The 17255-nt window shown below is 41.9% G+C and overlaps 2 protein-coding genes across 4 annotated transcripts in view; one reads left to right on the top strand and one right to left on the bottom strand.

Moving 5' to 3' along the window:
* The window catches only part of LOC124021619 (solute carrier family 2, facilitated glucose transporter member 1-like), a 37823-nt gene extending 32600 nt beyond the window's left edge, over positions 1-5223 (bottom strand). The window contains exon 1 of the mRNA XM_046336760.1: positions 5067-5223. Within this exon, the coding sequence (XP_046192716.1) occupies positions 5067-5150 (84 nt within the window). The 5' untranslated portion in view covers positions 5151-5223. The remainder of the gene's footprint in view (positions 1-5066) is intronic.
* A 1290-nt stretch (positions 5224-6513) lies between these two features.
* LOC124031807 (polyhomeotic-like protein 2) overlaps positions 6514-17255 on the top strand; it is a 50622-nt gene continuing 39880 nt past the window's right edge. For all 3 annotated transcript variants that reach the window (XM_046343490.1, XM_046343489.1, XM_046343488.1), the window contains exon 1: positions 6514-6607. The gene's annotated coding sequence lies outside the window, so the exon portion shown is untranslated. The remainder of the gene's footprint in view (positions 6608-17255) is intronic.

Below are 17255 nucleotides of genomic sequence, written 5' to 3'. Positions count from 1 at the left end.
ATGAGAGACACGTAGTAATACTCGGCTGGAGGGAAGCTTTGCAAGTGGAGGGAAGGGATGCTTAGCAGATCTAGTTTACAGCTCAAAACCACCTACAGGACAAAAATGGCAATATGTTTGGTCTAATAAGAGATGGGTCTGAAGTGCAGTACTTTTCCATGTTGTGTGAAATGCTAAGGGTAAATGTGTTGCTGATATCATTGGATGCATTTTAGCCAACCTTTGTTCATTATAGGGAGCTGTCCGGTAATCGGAATGCGTAAATTAACAAAAAAACTTTAATGAGATGCAAGAAAAGACCACGTGCAATGACTTCTGCTCTAAATTGGGGTTTAATCAACTCTTTGAAAGTGAACATAAACAATAACGTTACAAGAAAGAATGGGTGGAGTTTTGGTGGGGTCAGTATTGTTAAATATATAAAAAGAGAATAGTTGAATACAAGACATTGTGAACACCTTGTGACAAAGGCCATGCAACATGATAAACGATAAATGATAAAACTATCCTACATCGAGGATAAGCTAAGCAATGTCTAGATGAGTCCTTTTGTCCTGTAAACAAATTCACCCAAAGAACGTTTGATTATATCATGACAAGTATTGAGTCATTTAATGTCAGGTCATGTCAGTCACTACAGGCCGAAATGCTAGAAAGGAAACAGGATAGTGGAAAGCACATTGGGTATTTGCAATCCAATACTTTCATGGTGTCATCTACCACTGAAAGGACTTCCACCTCACAGAGGCTTCAATAATTTGGTGAGTCCATATGTTTCTACTAAGTTGTGTGCGAGCCAAACAACCTGCAAACAGCAGAATAAGACAGGCCAGCCAACTGATGTTTACGAGAAAGAACCAGGTCTGCACCGTCTTAGTTATGACATTATTTACGTGTTACAGGATTATTTGATCATTTGTTCTGTCTCTCTGTATGTCTGTCCCTCTCACCTGTCATGGGAGTGTTACATTGATTCTCTCATGTGAGTACAGGTGAGCGAGTGCTTATCTGGACAGTTCATAGCACTTACTGTAATCCCCTTGAGCACAGTTTCTATTTTAAGGAAGCGCTTCTCAATGGTTTGATAATAGCACTTCTGACACCTGGATGATGCTGTGGCTGAATGTAACATTCAGGTCTTAGGACCAGATTTACTAAGCGTTTGCACACAAAGTTACAACCTATAAATTTCAGAACGGAATCATCTCTAAAGCTAAACATACTATTGGTTACATTTAAACTCAATCCTAACCTAAAATAACCGTTGTTTCCTTTTATTCCCTCTGAAATACAACAACTGCAAACTTTTCACCATGGAAATATTTTTGGTCTTTTTGGTCTTACATCTTGCCTGTAAGACCAAATGGAAGTTTGAGATGCACACCTTTGTCTTGCAGGTGTATTGGTGATGAGGGCTGAGGGCTGTGGCTGAGGGCTGGGTGTGAACTGGCCGATGGCCACCTTGACTTCCCTTGAGAGAGGATGAGCTCAGGTAAAAACATGACACCTAATCCAGGTGGTCACGTGACCTCCCCCAGTGCTGCTGTCTCATGGGAATACTCCCTGTCTCCAGGGTGACTCACCCTCACATGACGGTAACCTGATCCCCTCAACACCTGCTTGCTCTGACTGAGGCCATACCTGTTCTTGCTGCCTAATCCAGAATCCTGCCTCCATCCTGCCTCCAACCTCCAATCCCAGCCAAACCCAGGAGACGGACATCCAAACTGGCCAATCCAGAGAACAGAGGAAAGACACAAGGTATAAGTGCTTTGAGAGTCACTATGCACAATGAATAAATCATGAAAGTAGACAAATACATGCAAGGCCGTCAGTAGAACAGCCACGAATGTGGTATAAGTGGCATGACACAGAACAAATATTGAGGTAGACTGGTGCAAGGATATTTCTCCTCAAAACAACTAGTTTCACTCTGTTAAGCCAGTGCCAAAGCAAACGTGTTGTAGTAGAAATGTAGACGTTTTACTGTGTAGCCTAGCAGGCCGTCATTCCGCCCCAACCTCCTCTCTCTGTCATGTACCTGTTGTACTGTATAGTTGAATGGGGTCTGCCAGTTTGCTGAGTTCCAACAGAAGGATCAAGGCCTGATCCGGTGGTGGGCGGGGGCAAAAGAGTATGACCAGTGTACCCAAAGCAAGTACGCCCACATTCACTTCCTCACCGCTCTTGTCCCAGTCATCAAGGGCCATTTTGCAATTGAGATTGACACTGTCCAATGGCTCATGGCACAGCATGAAAGCGGAGTGTCAAATTGAAACCATCACCCCAACAAAGGTGGTGACATCACATCAGTGCACAGCGCATGCAGTTTCATGCCACTGTTCTGTTGCGAAATATTTATTCCCTTTTGCTTCTTTTTTTCTGTGACTAGGAGAAATAGGAGAACAGGCTCCCCCCAAAAATTTGACGAGTCATTCAGTGCAATGATGACACCCTTATTTAACAGTACTGCATGTCCGCTGTATGGAAATGAGCGATCTGACTTGAAAATGGGCACATAGGCCTACTCTCCAAATCGTGTTGTGGCCAACCGGAGTGCTTTTTGAAGGGATTGTTTGACAATCAGATGAAAACATGACTGGTTGTGTTTATGCCACATTAAAATGTAACAGATGATAAAGGTTATATGACAAACCTTTATTAGTCCTGCTATGCCCACGGAGGTCACTCAATTAATAGGGATTCTATATGCAATTCAATGGTTAGACCCATAACATTTTTAGTAGTAGGCCTCGTACCAGTAAGAAATGTAATCTACTTTCACCCCTTGTCATAGCTAGAGTCCCTGGGTCAAGCTGGTAAATGTGCTGACTAATCGAATGAATGGGTGAATTAACTTAATGAGCATGGGAATTTAAATGAAGGACACGAGTAACTGGAATTCGAAATGTGACAGAGACAGTAAAATAACATGTCCTAGCTTTGAGGTATCTCTCGACAGTTGTTGACCATTTTCTGGGAACCAAAATCCCATCCAGAAGAGTTAAAGTTCTGAACAAGGCTTATAAATGTTCTTCAAAGGATTCCTGCAGTAGATGAAAAGATCCCCAAAAGTTAGCCCAAGCCCCCAAAAAACAACAACAGGATGTTGCTCAAAGGAGGATGTGAAAAGAAAGGTGGAGAGTTTACCATATCAGCCATTGCTTCCAGAGATCCACTCTCACTTGTGGCCATGGGAAGATGTTTCCATATATCTTAGAAGTCAGTGTGTTTGAGGAATGTAGATGAAAATATATGTTTAAAAAAGCATTGTCTTTACACAGAAAGTTATACTTTCTTCCAATGTGAGAAAACCGTGCTCTGTAGCCTACACCGTTTGGCCTGTTTGTGTTTGAACACGTGCCCTTCGGTTTATGCAATGCTCCAGCAACCTTCCATAGATTTACAGAGCTGTTCGGGGCAACCTGGTAGCAGGGCCCTCTTGGCAGTACTGTGTGCTGCTGCCATCTTGTGGAGAATAACACCCATAACTTTGAGTACAGAAAAGCAGGACCTAATACTGACCCAACACAACACCATAGAATAAAACATAAACTTAATTGCCGGTGTAGGGAAGTTGTCTTGCACATACACAAAAGAGCACTGTCAATTTAATACACAAAATATCAATGTGTAAACATTCAGCTGTTCAAACACTGTTGGAAAATGACAGCAACTCACTATGGTGAAATGACAGCAACTCACTATGGTGAAATGACAGCAACTCACTATGGTGAAATGACAGCAATTAAATGAGGCTGTATGTCAGTGATGTACCTAAATAATTGAACATTCACTTTCCATATATATTCTGTTCAGTATAATTTCAGATGATCAGAAACTCCAAAACATGTTGTGCTTAAATAAGCGACATACAGAGAAAGTAGTCAATTATTTTATACAACAATAATTAGGTTTGGCTGTATCAGGTTAGGATAAGGGCCTTAATGTATTTAGAGCAACATCAAGAACAACATGGCCAGTGAGTGGTACACAGCATGTAGTGGTGTATAATTCCAAAGTTGACCGTAGGTCACTGTTCACACAGAGACTCTCCCTTCTTCTTCTTCTTCTTCTGTTGTTTTTTTCTAGATTATCGAGCAAAAAGGCCTCCAACCAGTCAATCAGCATCTCCCCATTACTGTGACGCCACGTCAAATATTTCCATCTACTGCTCCAAGCTTTGTCACATGATGCCGAGATCAACACAAGGCCATAGTTAACACACTACGTGTTCAATGTTCCTAAATATTAAGAGTTGGTGAAATGGAATTGCAGAAGAAACGTCTAAATGGTCGAATAAACATGGGAGAAGCTTGCAAAGTAAATAGTCAAAATACAAAAAGGAACGTATCTCGCTCAAAACACTGTAATGGCATTGACTTCAAAACATCAAGAGGCTACACACAAACATGGATGATATGCTGTATGTAGCAGATTCAGTTAAGGACAATATAACCCCCAGTCAAGTACATCTCAGTGGTACTGATGGACTGTACTTGCGATTAGATTACATATCGCTCAGCGTTGTCCCAGGCTATCAGCCATGTCTTTTATGCAGTAGTAGGATATAAAGTTTGTGTAGAGATGGAGAATATAATCCTCTGTACAGCTAGGTCAAAGACAGGTCAGAACTAGCCTGCTATAATTGGACCACGCAGTATGCACATGCTTAATTTCAGTCATCAACTCCATGTACGTGCAGTACCATACTGTAATCAGATTACACCACAATCACGCCATCTACCGCACTATGGCAGATGATATCAACCGAGACAGCTGTGTCTATGTAGCCATGTATATTTTGCCCCATCTTCTTCGTATTGCTAAAAAAAACTCAAAATGACATACACATAGTGAACACATTTACACAATACAAAATCACTCCTCCAAGATATGTCTGAACAATGTAAAACTACCCCATCAATCAAAGTTTAGCTCATCAACATGATGTAATATCATTCCATATAAGAATACTCAAAAATAAAAATAAACACTTTCTACCAGAAAGCTATGATATGAAAAAGATGTAAGAGGTTAAATGAAGCCCCGGGCCTGGCCCTTACCTGTTCTTGGTTTGGACCCCTTACCAGACTGGTGGCCTCTGTGGGGCCAGGGATAGGGGTCTTGACCCCCTCGGTGGTGGACATGGTCTTCTGGTCCTATGGTCTTGGTTGTGGAGGGAAGCTGAGGGCGGAAGCTGAGGAGCTGTGGTGGTGGTACAGCAGCAGGGAGAAATAGAGTCAGAGGCGGCTATCTAATCCTGGCTGGATCCCACAGTGTGTGTGTGTGTGTGTGTTTATGTGTGTGTGTGTGTCAGAGCTCCCATTCATCCCAATCGGCCTCTGTCGTCACCTACAAACAGCCCATTGGACATTACTGTTCGAACCGAACATACACTAAACAAATTACATGGAATGTACCAGCTTTTTTAGGAGCATAATAAACAGTTAAATGCCGTTTGTTAATAGCCGTCTCACTTCTCTTTAAAGTGTGCTATTGTTTTGTTACTAGTCATTATATATTGGTTCCACAAAATATTTTTGTATGAAAAGTCAGGCAGCTAGTATCATTGTGCACAACTGCTTCAATCTGATCATAGTAATTATTCACTTTACGGTTCCTTTTTCCTTCCACATGTGATGAGCTGATAAAAAAACTATCCTGCCATCAAATAAAAGGTAGAATACAGCAGCCTCACTTCCCTCAGTTCCCCAGCCATTTCCTGCCCCAGCCGTTTCCTGACCTGCCTAAATACCCTATTGCTGTCTGCACCTGTGTGTCTAGCACAATTACGTGTACAATCACTTAGTAGCCTTCGATGTCCCCCGATTGAATTACATTTCGGAACCTTTTATTACCCAAGACCGAGAACAAATCATTCATATTTTAGTTGTTTCAAAATGAGCACTCGGGTGATTAGCACTCTGTTTTCAATCATAGATGACTTTCCATTGCACCATAAATGGACCATAAACTCAAGGCCGTCAAGCTTCAGAAGTTCTATATAGTCCCCTGTAATGACTCTCTCTCTCTCTCTCTCTCTCTCTCTCTCTCTCTCTCTCTCTCTCTCTCTCTCTCTCTCTCTCTCTCTCTCTCTCTCTCTCTCTCTCTCTCTCTCTCTCTCTTTCTCTCTTTCTCTCTCTCTCACACACACGCACAAGACACACACACACATTGTAATGCACTTGCATGTTACTCTATCAATGCACAGCTTTGGCAGACCCACTCACACACCCTAACCAAACTCCAATTTTGTGGGAGATGCAGTAACATCACAAGTAAGGGTTAAATCTCTCTGTGCTACCATGGAGACAATGACAGGCATTCTGTACTACAGCCGTGTCATCGCCATTCTACAAGACAACAAGGGAGGAGGGCCAGGGGGAAGGGGGAAGGCCACAGGCTAATAGATGCTAACCATTGGCTCATTTGAATCACATGACTGCTTTTGGAATTCTAATTCATGCAGGATTTTTTCCCACCTCCAGCTCCTCCTCTACCCTTGGTCTATTCTGAGGCTGGCAGAGCAAGACTCAGATATGGTGTAGTATAACAGGAAAGAAACAAGAAACCTATACAGCATGGAGGGAGGCCTGTGTTGAAGGTATGGAAGCGTGGCTTTGTGTCTTTTTGAAAGTCATTTTTCATGCCTTGCTGATGCTGTAACTACAACTCTGACCGTGTTGTGTGCTTGTTGTTGGAGTATGTGTGCATGATTTACGGTTTGCATTTGTGTATGTGCGCATGTGTGTGAACTGGTACATGTGGATTCTCTGCAAGTGTTGCTGGTGTAAGTGTGCGTGCTTGTGTGTGTGTGTGTGTGTGCATCCATGTGTTTGTGTGCCTCTCAACTAACATGCCGTCTGCAGTCTCTTCAGAACACTATTCAGACACTTAAGTCTGACCTGGACAGTATTGGAACAGTTCTGTAAAGATTTTACCATTTTATTTACATTTGTCAAGTGTATCAGGGACTGACTTGATTCAAATCATGGCATTCTTGTTGAATGGGCTCTCTATCCATGGATCCAAAGGAGACAGACTGTCTAGTTGGTTGAGGATCAAAACATGCCATTTATGTTAGGACTGTCTTATGACAGCTGAAAGCATCTCCTTTTACTATCATGTCGAACTCACATGCCACTCTCCCAACACATGCACACGGAGTAATGTAAAAAAATAAATGCCATACTTTCGGGAACCATTTGATGTTTGCATTGAAAGATCAGTGAGTGAAGGCCTGTAGACGTTGAGTACAGACAGACTGCATTTACCCAGATTGAAATTGTAGACCTATAACCTGTATGAACACTGATCATAAAAGATCTGTGGGAGAGCTTCTGACAGCCGAGGCAGCAGAACTCAGTGTAACTCAGTGTGTCGTTAGGAAGTGAGTGTCGACAGGTTGGAGTGCCTCAGCTCTGATGAGGTATGGCCCTGTCCCCTCTCCCCCTTTGGGCAAGGCAGCTGGTCTGGAGGGTCTGGAGATCTGGGAGCAGATGAAAGTGACTCCTTCTCACGTCCAGGTGTTATTCCTCCTGGTCCCCCTGGCCCTGCTGGTCCCTATGCTTGCGCGCTCTCTCTCTCACTCCCTATCTCTCTCTCTCTCTCTCTCTCTCTCTCTCTCTCTCTCTCTCTCTCTCTCTCTCTCTCTCTCTCTCTCTCTCTCTCTCTCTCTCTCTCTCTCTCTCTCTCTCTCTCTCTCTCTCTCTCTCTCTCTCTCTCTCTCTCTCTCTCTCTCTCTCTCACTCACTCACTCACTCACTCACACTCTCCTCACCCACTCCTCCCTTTCTTTCTCCACCCCCTTTCTCTCTTCTCTTCTCTCTCTCTCTCTCTCTCTCTCTTCTCTCTCTCTCTCTCTCTCTCTCTCTCTCTCTCTCTCTCTCTCTCTCTCTCTCTCTCTCTCTCTCTCTCTCTCTCTCTCTCTCTCTCTCTCTCTCTCTCTCTCTCTCTCTCTCTCTCTCTCTCCCTCAATTCAAAGGGCTTTATTAGCATGGGAAACATATGTTCACATTGCCAAAGCAAGTGAAATAAATAATAAACAAAAGTGAAGTAAACAATAAAAAATTAACAAGTAACATTACACTCACAAAAGTTCCAAAGGAATAGAGTCATTTCAAATGTCATATTATGGCTATATACAGTGTTGTAACGATGTAGACAAGGGAAAAGAAATAAACGTAAATATGGATTGTATTTATAATGGTGTTTGGTCTTCACTGGTTGCCGTTTTCTTGTATGGGAGTATGGGAGTTTATCAAAATTGCATTCGTTTTCAAATTCTTTGTGGGTCTGTGTAATCTGAGGGAAATAATATGGTCATACATTTGGCAGGAGGTTAGGATGTGCAGCTCGTTTTGGGCAGTGTGCACATAGCCTGTCTTCTCTTGAGAGCCAGGTCTGCCTACGGCGACCTTTCTCAATATCAGGGCTATGCTCACTGAGTCTGTACATAGTCAAAGCTATCCTTAATTTTGAGTCAGTCACAGTGGTCAGGTATTCTGCCACTGTGTACTCACTGTTTAGGGCCAAATAGCACTCTTTTTTGTTAATTATTTTCAACATGTCAAGTAATTCTATGTTTGTTTTCTCATGATTTGGTTGGGTCTAATTGTGGTGTTGTCCTGGGGCTCTGTGGGGTCTGTTTGTGTTTTCTCTCTATGTCTCCCCTTACAACAACAAAAAACACATGTGATTTTCAGACACGTGTGAAGTTTCACATGTTAATTTTGAGCTTCAGAGGCAAATCGGCAGTGGGATGCAGGGTGCTATGTTGCTGGAATGAATGCCAAAACTTGCAACTGTAAAAAAAAAAAGTCAACAAAGGCCAGGGTAATATAACCAAAGATTGCAGATTGCAGGAAAGAGGGAGGCGTTCTATTTAATTTAAATTGTTACCTTACTTTATTTTGTTTTGCTACCAATACTTTAGGCTTTATGTTTTGCTTTCAATATCATATCTTTTGTTTGCTATATTAATACTTTTTTTCTCAACTTTTTTCTCTCCAGTTTTGCTTGATATTAACAGCACAAAAGTAACTCACTCACTAGAGGATTGCACCGTATAATAACACTATGACTCAATTAAAGGTGTTTTAAAGCAGCAATCCATTAACAAAGTGTCCTCCCTGCCACAAGTACAGTAAAAGCTGAGCGATGGGGCTGGAGAAATGCAACCTTTCTCAAATCCATAGACTACACTATGGATGCAAGGACTGACCATCCATGATATCCAAATGATAGTTTTAACCATGTTTTTAGGCTGTACAGTGGTTATTTACATTTACTTTGCTTATAAAAATTGGAGTAAAACAAGCTTATATTTTGGGTTCTGATGGGGTAGGACAGCTGAACTTAGCTCATGAGGCATTTATACGTTATATTCTTTAAGAATCAATGGGTACATATCATTCTTTTATACGTCCAAAAATGGATGTAGCAAGTAAGGGTTGCCCTTTTAACAGGCAGTGACCTTCATACAGAACAACAAGGTTTCCATTTGAATGCGATCTATTAACCTGGCCCCAAAAAATGTATTCTGTCCACTGTTCCGAGAATGTCCCGTATTTCGGCTTTTTAGATGTGGTCACCCTAATTCCACCAGTGGAAACATTGCTACTGCAACATGTTATCACCATCGTTTCATATGTGAGGAGAATAACATTATTTCAACCCTTAAATGTGAATTTGCTCTAACTTTAAAATACCATAACTGAATGTGAGATTTTCACACGTGGATTTTACTGCAAATTAGATTTTCACTTTCACATTTAAAAGTGCAAGTTCACATGTGAAAACAATCGCATGTAAAAATCGAATTGGCAGTTTCATATGTGAAAAACGTTCATGTGAAAATCTCATGTGAAACCGCATATTCGATTTTCAAATTTCATATGTGAAACTGTAATTCACATGTGAGGTGAAAACATGTTATTCTCACATGTGAAAAGGTGGTGTTAACATGTGAATTCAACATATATACTTGTGAAAATGTGTTTTTTTGTTATGTCAAATTTAAGCTCAACATGTGAGAACAGCTAATTCACTTACGAAACTGCAAATTTGGCATGCTTTTTTGTAAGGGTCATTATCAGAGGAGGCTGGTGGGAAGAGCTATAAGATGACAGACTCATTGTGATGGCTGGAATGGAATAAATGGAACGGTATCAAACACATCAAACATATGGAACCAAAATGAGCCCATCTCCTATTCAGTGGGGCAAAACAGTATTTAGTCAGCCACCAATTGTGTATGTTCTCCAACTTAAAAAGATGAGAGAGGCCTGTAATTTTCATCATAGGTACACTTCAACTATGACAGACAAAATCAGAAAAGAAAATCCAGAAAATTACATTGTAGGATTTTGAATGAATTTATTTGCAAATTATGGTGGAAAATAAGTATTTGGTCAAGAACAAAAGATTATCTCAATACGTTGTTACATACCCTTTGTTTTCTGTAAGTCTTCACAAGGTTTTCACACAATGTTGCTGGTATTTTGGCCCATTCCTCCATGCAGATCTCCTCTAGAGCAGTGATGTTTTGGGGCTGTTGCTGGGCAAAACAGACTTTCAACTCCCTCCAAAGATTTTCTATGGGGTTGAGATCTGGAGACTGGCTAGGCCACTCCAGGACCTTGAAATGCTTCTTACGAAGCCACTCCTTCATTGCCCGGGCGGTGTGTTTGGGATCATTGTCATGCTGAAAGACCCAGCCACGTTTCATCTTCAATGTCCTTACTGATGGAAGGAGGTTTTCACTCAAAATCTCACGATACATGGCCCCATTCATTCTTTCCTTTACACGGATCAGTCGTCCTGGTCCCTTTGCAGAAAAACAGCCCCAAAGCATGATGTTTCCACCCCGATGCTTCACAGTAGGTATGGTGTTCTTTGGATGCAACTCAGCATTCGCTGTCCTCCAAACACGACGAGTTGAGTTTTTACCAAAGTTATATTTTGGTTTCATTTGACCATATGACATTCTACCAATCTTCTTCTGGATCATCCAAATGCTCTCTAGCAAACTTCAGACGGGCCTGGACATGTACTGGCTTAAGCAGGGGGACACGTCTGGCACTGCAGGATTTGAGTCCCTGGCGGCGTAGTGTGTTACTGATGGTAGGCTTTGTTACTTTGGTCCCAGCTCTCTGCAGGTCATTCACTAGGTCCCCCCGTGTGGTTCTGGGATTTTTGTTCGCCGTTCTTGTGATCATTTTCACCCCATGGGGTGAGATCTTGCGTGGAGCCCCAGATAGAGGGAGATTATCAGTGGTCTTGCATGTCTTCCATTTCCTAATAATTGCTCCCACAGTTGATTTCTTCAAACCAAGCTGCTTACCTATTGCAGATTCAGTCTTCCCAGCCTGGTGCAGGTCTACAATTTTGTTTTGGCCATAGTGGAGTTTGGAGTGTGACTGTTTGAGGTTGTGGACAGGTGTCTTTTATACTTATAACAAGTTCAAACAGGTGCCATTAATACAGATAACGAGTGGAGGACAGAGGAGCCTCTTAAAGAAGAAGTTACAGGTCTGTGAGAGCCAGAAATCTTGCTTGTTTGTAGGTGACCAAATACTTATTTTCCACCATAATTTGCAAATAAATTCATAAAAAGTCCTACAATGAGATTTTCTGGATTTTTTTTCTCATTTTGTCTGTCATAGTTGAAGTGTACCTATTATGCAAATGACAGGAATCTCTCATCTTTTTAAGTGAGAGAACTTGCACAATTGGTGGCTGACTAAATACTTTTTTTGCCCCACTGTAACTCCTCTCACCAGCTTCCTCAGGTCTCCATGTTTTCTTTCTTTCTTTCTCCCTCTTTCACTCCCTCTCTCCATGTGTTCCCAGTAACTTGGGAGCAGGCACACACACATCTGATTGAAGTTAGTCTCTCATCAGTCCTGCATCTCTTTGGACTGTAGGCACTCAGAAAGACACACACAGAAACACACACACCTGCATGAGGCATGGTGCACATAAACTGTGTTTATTTTCAGCATATTTACATGTGTAAATATTTGTATGAACATAACAAGATTCAACAACTGAGACATAAGCTGAACAAGTTCCACAGACATGTGACCAACAGAAATGTAATAATGTGTCCCTGAACAAAGGGGGGTTGGGGGGTCAAAATCAAAAGTAACAGTCAGTACGTTGTTCCTGGTGTAACTCGTGCATTCCTGGTGTAACTCGGGCAGTTGTTGTTGCCATCCTGTACCTGTCCCGCAGGTGTGTTGTTCGGATGTACCGGTCCTGTGCAGGTGTTGTTACACATGGTCTGCCACTGCGAGGACGAACAGCTGTCAATCTTGTCTCCCTGTAGCACTGTGGCCACATCTGTAGTCCTCATGCTTCCTTGCAGCATGCCTAAGGCACATTCACGCAGATGAACAGGGACCCTGGGCATCTTTCTTTTGGTGTTTTTCAGAGCCAGTATAAAGTGCCAGGTCCATTATCGATTTAAGGCGTGATCATAGCAAATGAGCAGCAATGTGGATTTGAGTGCATCCATCTGAATTCCTCTCCTTTTCCCCTCAACAGCGCACACACACCACCTCTTCCTTACCTTGAGTAGCACCAAATTTATATGCAAATTAGCCTAGGAAAATCGATGCCATCAATTTAATTTTGCACGTTTAAATTTTGCTCTTGTACATTTGCTACATCCAGGTGCAGTAGTTCCAACTTTTTTCCTTAATTTATTTTGCTTCCTGATCACAACAGTTGAATACCTTTGTCTAAATGTATCCTTTATATTAGTACATGTGTGGTGAATGAATGTTTAGGAGTTATGACCCTCAGAAGGGGGAGGGAGGAGCACTTCAGATGCGAATGCCTATCACCATCACTCACGGTCTTCCTCCTTCACATTAGCCACAGCACGAGGTGCTGCATTCGCATCCTCAACACCATCACTAAGCCGCTCTCTCTCTCTGCATTGCTCTACAATCAATGAAACCATGACAACACAGGCTGTATATCACTCTGCCTTGTCTCACACAAAAGGCCCTCCTCTGGCAGACAAAGCAGGCAGGTTTATTGGGGGGGTCTTAAGGAAATAAGGGCCAATAATCTCCCCCTGCCTGCCTGCCCAGTGGCCCTGACCACTAAGAGAGAGGTTTTTCCTCTCACACGACACACCCACTGATATAATTCAGAATCTCTTTAGAAGGACTACCCTAAAAAATGGTTGTAAGAGTTACCCCTCCCCAAACATACATATACCAGCAGTAGTGGTCAGTTCAGATTGAAGTCACAGGTATGGCCATTATAAATTGGAAATACTCTGGTTCCCCCTAAAAATGAGTTGTCCCCCGCCCACCATTTTGGAGGTTGAAATGTAAATCAATTTCTTCTGATGTCATAATTTTCATAATTTTCACCACTTGCAGTATATAAATGAGAGAAGTGCTGGTGTCAGTAGTGGGCCAAGCTTGGGATGTACATTGACTGACTGCAGAGTACAGCGTAGTTTGGGTATTTCCACTGTAGCCAGACAAAAGGCAGCCACTGTATGGTATAAGCTACCGTGGGGAGGGCACATCATAAAGTCAGTCAAAGCTCTTGCTGGGAGCAGTGAGGTAAGAGTTAGCTTCGTCCTCCCCCTCAGCCCACACCAAGCCCTCCCCCTCAGCCAACACCACACACCACACCACATGGGCGTTATGATTCATGGTTACCTTTTAAACAATATACGTATTACAGTTCATCAAGATGTACTTTACTTTATTACACATGGGGTACCACAGGGATCCATTCTTGGCCCATCAAGTGAGGGCCAGCACCCTAGAATTGTGTTTGTGTGTGATAAGATATTTTAAATGTAGGGTATATGAATTACTTTTGCCTGTGCTGTGTGTCTGTTATTTCTGGGAGTAGCAGACCACACCTTTTGACACTCTACCATGCTGAGATAGAGACAGGAGCTGAGGTGTCAGCCAGTGGTGGAAATGTACCTAATTGTCATGCTTGAGTAAAATGAAGATACCTTAATAGGAAATGACTCAAATAAAAGTGAAAGTTACCCAGTAAAATTCTATTTGAGTTTTAAATGTACTAAATATACTAAGTATCAAAAGTAAATAAAACTGCTCAAATATACTTAATTATCAAAAGTAAAAAAGTATAAATAATTTCAAATTCCTTATATTAAGAAAACCAGATGGCACCATTTATTTTTATTTATTTTATTTACAGAAAGCCATCGGCACACTCCAACACTCCAACATAATTTACAAAGGAAGACTGTGTGTTTAGTGAGTCCACCAGATCAGAGGCAGTAGGGATGACCAGGGATGTTTTCTTGATAATTGTGAGAATTGGACCATTTTCCTGTCCTGCAAAGCATTCAAAATGTAAAGAGTACTTTTGGATGCCAGGGGAAATGTATGCAGTAAAAAGTCATTTGTTTTCTTAAGGAATGTAGTGAAGTAAATGTTGTAGAAAATATAAATAATCAAGTACAGATACTCCCAAAAAACGATTTAAGTAGTACTTTAATGTATAATATTTTTACCTAAGTTATTTACACCACTGGCGTCAGCAATGGCACCCTTCACCTGCTCACTCTATTCTCTCTCTCTTTCTGGTGTGAGGGGAAACAGAAAGAATTGTTGCATTGTCATTGGTAGACCTCTGCATTAACGGAGGGTCCATTAGACATACTGTACGTTTATTTCACTAATTCATGTCCATGGATTCAATAGGTGGACCAGTGTGTTTGTACGTGCCGTACGTCATGCACAAAATTGGATGGAATAGGGTTGCTTTGTCTGAGTGTGGGTGTGGGTGTGGGTGGTGTGTGTGCGTGTGCGCGCGTGTGTGTATGTGTGTGTGTGTGCGTGCGTGTGTGTGACACACCATGGCAGGTGGATGTCTCTGTCACACTCCCGTTTGTCAGCCGTATGGTGTAGAAACTGCAGTTGGTGTAGAGATGTTGGTGTAGCTGTTCTCTCACCAGAAGTTCAGAATTGAACTGGAATTTTATGAGGCTTACTCCCTAACTCCCCTCACCCTCCAGCTTCAATTAACCCTCTGCCAGCCCCCTCCCTGCCAAACTCCCCCCTGGAAGCTCCAGTGAGAGAGGTGGAGGAGGGTGTTCTTTGAAGTGTGTTTCCATAAAGGGAGCACCAGGAGTCCCAGGGTTAAGTTCCAGTAGGCCGAAGCACCACCGCAACGTGTTATATTTTACAGTGAGGGCTGTAGCAGAAGCTCTTGCGTCGGGAAAGACAGTTGGCTAGTGGCTCCATGGGGAAGCTCGTGGAGGCTCTCATATCTATTGGTTCACTTACTGTATGCCCCAAAATACATTTTTCATATAGGCAGATGATTGTTTATAAATTCGTTCTTATATATTTTTAAATGAGCTGCTTTCATTGCCTTAATTTAATAAATAAAATAGGGTTGTGTGAATAACTTGAAAAATGTCATCCATAAGCCTACTAACACATTAATGAATTAAAACGTGCACATATAAAGAAAAGTTACTTCAACCTTGTAGTAATACATTTCATTTAAATTTGCTCCATAGAATATAATTATCAATATAATTAAACTGGGCCTATGATATTTTCTTGAATGGGCCTATCATACTGAAACATCATAATTGTTTCAAGTTTCGCAAATAATTGCCATGAAAAAACTAAATCAAGCAGGAACCGGCAAGACAGGCTCCTTCCTCAGCGCCACCATCTTTTCCGTTGGCTTCAGCAGGGGCTGTGCAGATTCATTAATATTCTCAGCACAGTTTTTTGGTATTAATTTTCAGCACATCATGATGAGTTTTTTAGGCTAGGCAAATAATTACAGATTATGTCTAGTTGAAAGGTAATCGACTAGCTGGGCTGTTCCTCAGACCCTGTATGTAGGGTTCTTGTACAATGCTCCAACAAGGCTATTGAACTTGACATTTGTGTCTGTCTTTATTCTTTTATCCAATATATCATACTGAAACATGGTATCAGAAGTGTCTCGAAAACCATGTTTGTTATTTTTGGTAGCTAAGTACAGTATACATGAGCTTGCGAAAGTATTCACCCCCCCTTGGCATTTTTCCTATTTTGTTGCCTTACAACCTGGAATTAAAATGGATTTTTGAGGGGTTTGTACCATTTGATTTACACAACATGCCTACCACTTTGAAGATGCTAAATATTTTTTATTGTGAAACAAACAAGAAATAAGACAAAAAAACAGAAAACTTGATTGTGCATAACTATTCACCCCCCAAAGTCAATACTTTGTAGAGCCAACTTTTGCAGAAATTACAGCTGTAAGTCTCTTGGGGTATGTCTCTATAAGCTTGGCACATCTAGCAACTGGGATTTTTGCCCATTCTTCAAGGCAAATTGCTCCAGCTGCTTCAAGTTGGATGGGTTCTGCTGCTGTACAGCAGTATTTAAGTCATACCACAGATTCTCAATTGGATTGAAATCTGGGCTTTGACTATGCCATTCCAAGACATTTAAATGTTTCCCCTTAAACTACTCAAGTGTTGCTTTAGCAGTATGCTTAGGGTCCTGCTGGAAGGTGAACCTCCATCACAGTCTCACATCTCTGGAAGACAAACAGGTTTCCCTCAAGAATTGTCCTGTATTTAGTGCCATCCATCATTCCTTCAATTCTGACCAGTTTCCCACTCCCTGGCGATGAAAAACATCTCCACAGCATGATGCTGCCACCATCATGCTTCTCTGTGGGGATGGTGTTCTCGGAGTGATGTGAGGTGTTGGGTTTGCGCCAGACATAGCGTTTTCCTTGATGGTCAAAAAGCTCAATGTTTGTCTCATCTGACCAGAGTACCTTCTTCCCTATATTTGGGGAGTCTCCCACATGCCTTTTGGCAAACACCAAGCGTGTTTGCTTATTTTTTTCTTTAAGCAGTGGCTTTTTTCTGGCCACTCTTCCATAAAGCCCAGCTCTGTGGAGTGTATGGTTTAAAGTGTTCCTATGGACAGATTGTGAAGATCGTCGTTGGTGGAATTAGACCAAGATGCCGCGTGGGGTAGGTTAATCATATTCTTTAATGATAACCACAAACATAAGAAATAGCGAACCAACGAAACGTACAGCCTAGTAGGGCTCAACAGCAACAATGCAAGGACAAGATCCCACAACATAGGTGGGAATAATGGCTACCTAAGTATGATTCCCAATCAGAGACAACGATAGACAGCTGCCTCTGATTGGGAATCACACTCGGCCAAACACAAAGAAATACAACACATAGAATGCCCACCCAAATC

Source organism: Oncorhynchus gorbuscha, linkage group LG03 (genome assembly GCF_021184085.1).
Source record: "Oncorhynchus gorbuscha isolate QuinsamMale2020 ecotype Even-year linkage group LG03, OgorEven_v1.0, whole genome shotgun sequence".
NCBI lineage: Eukaryota > Metazoa > Chordata > Actinopteri > Salmoniformes > Salmonidae > Oncorhynchus > Oncorhynchus gorbuscha.
Note: the sequence above shows the minus strand (reverse complement) of the source record. Positions and strands in the feature narration are given on the sequence as shown.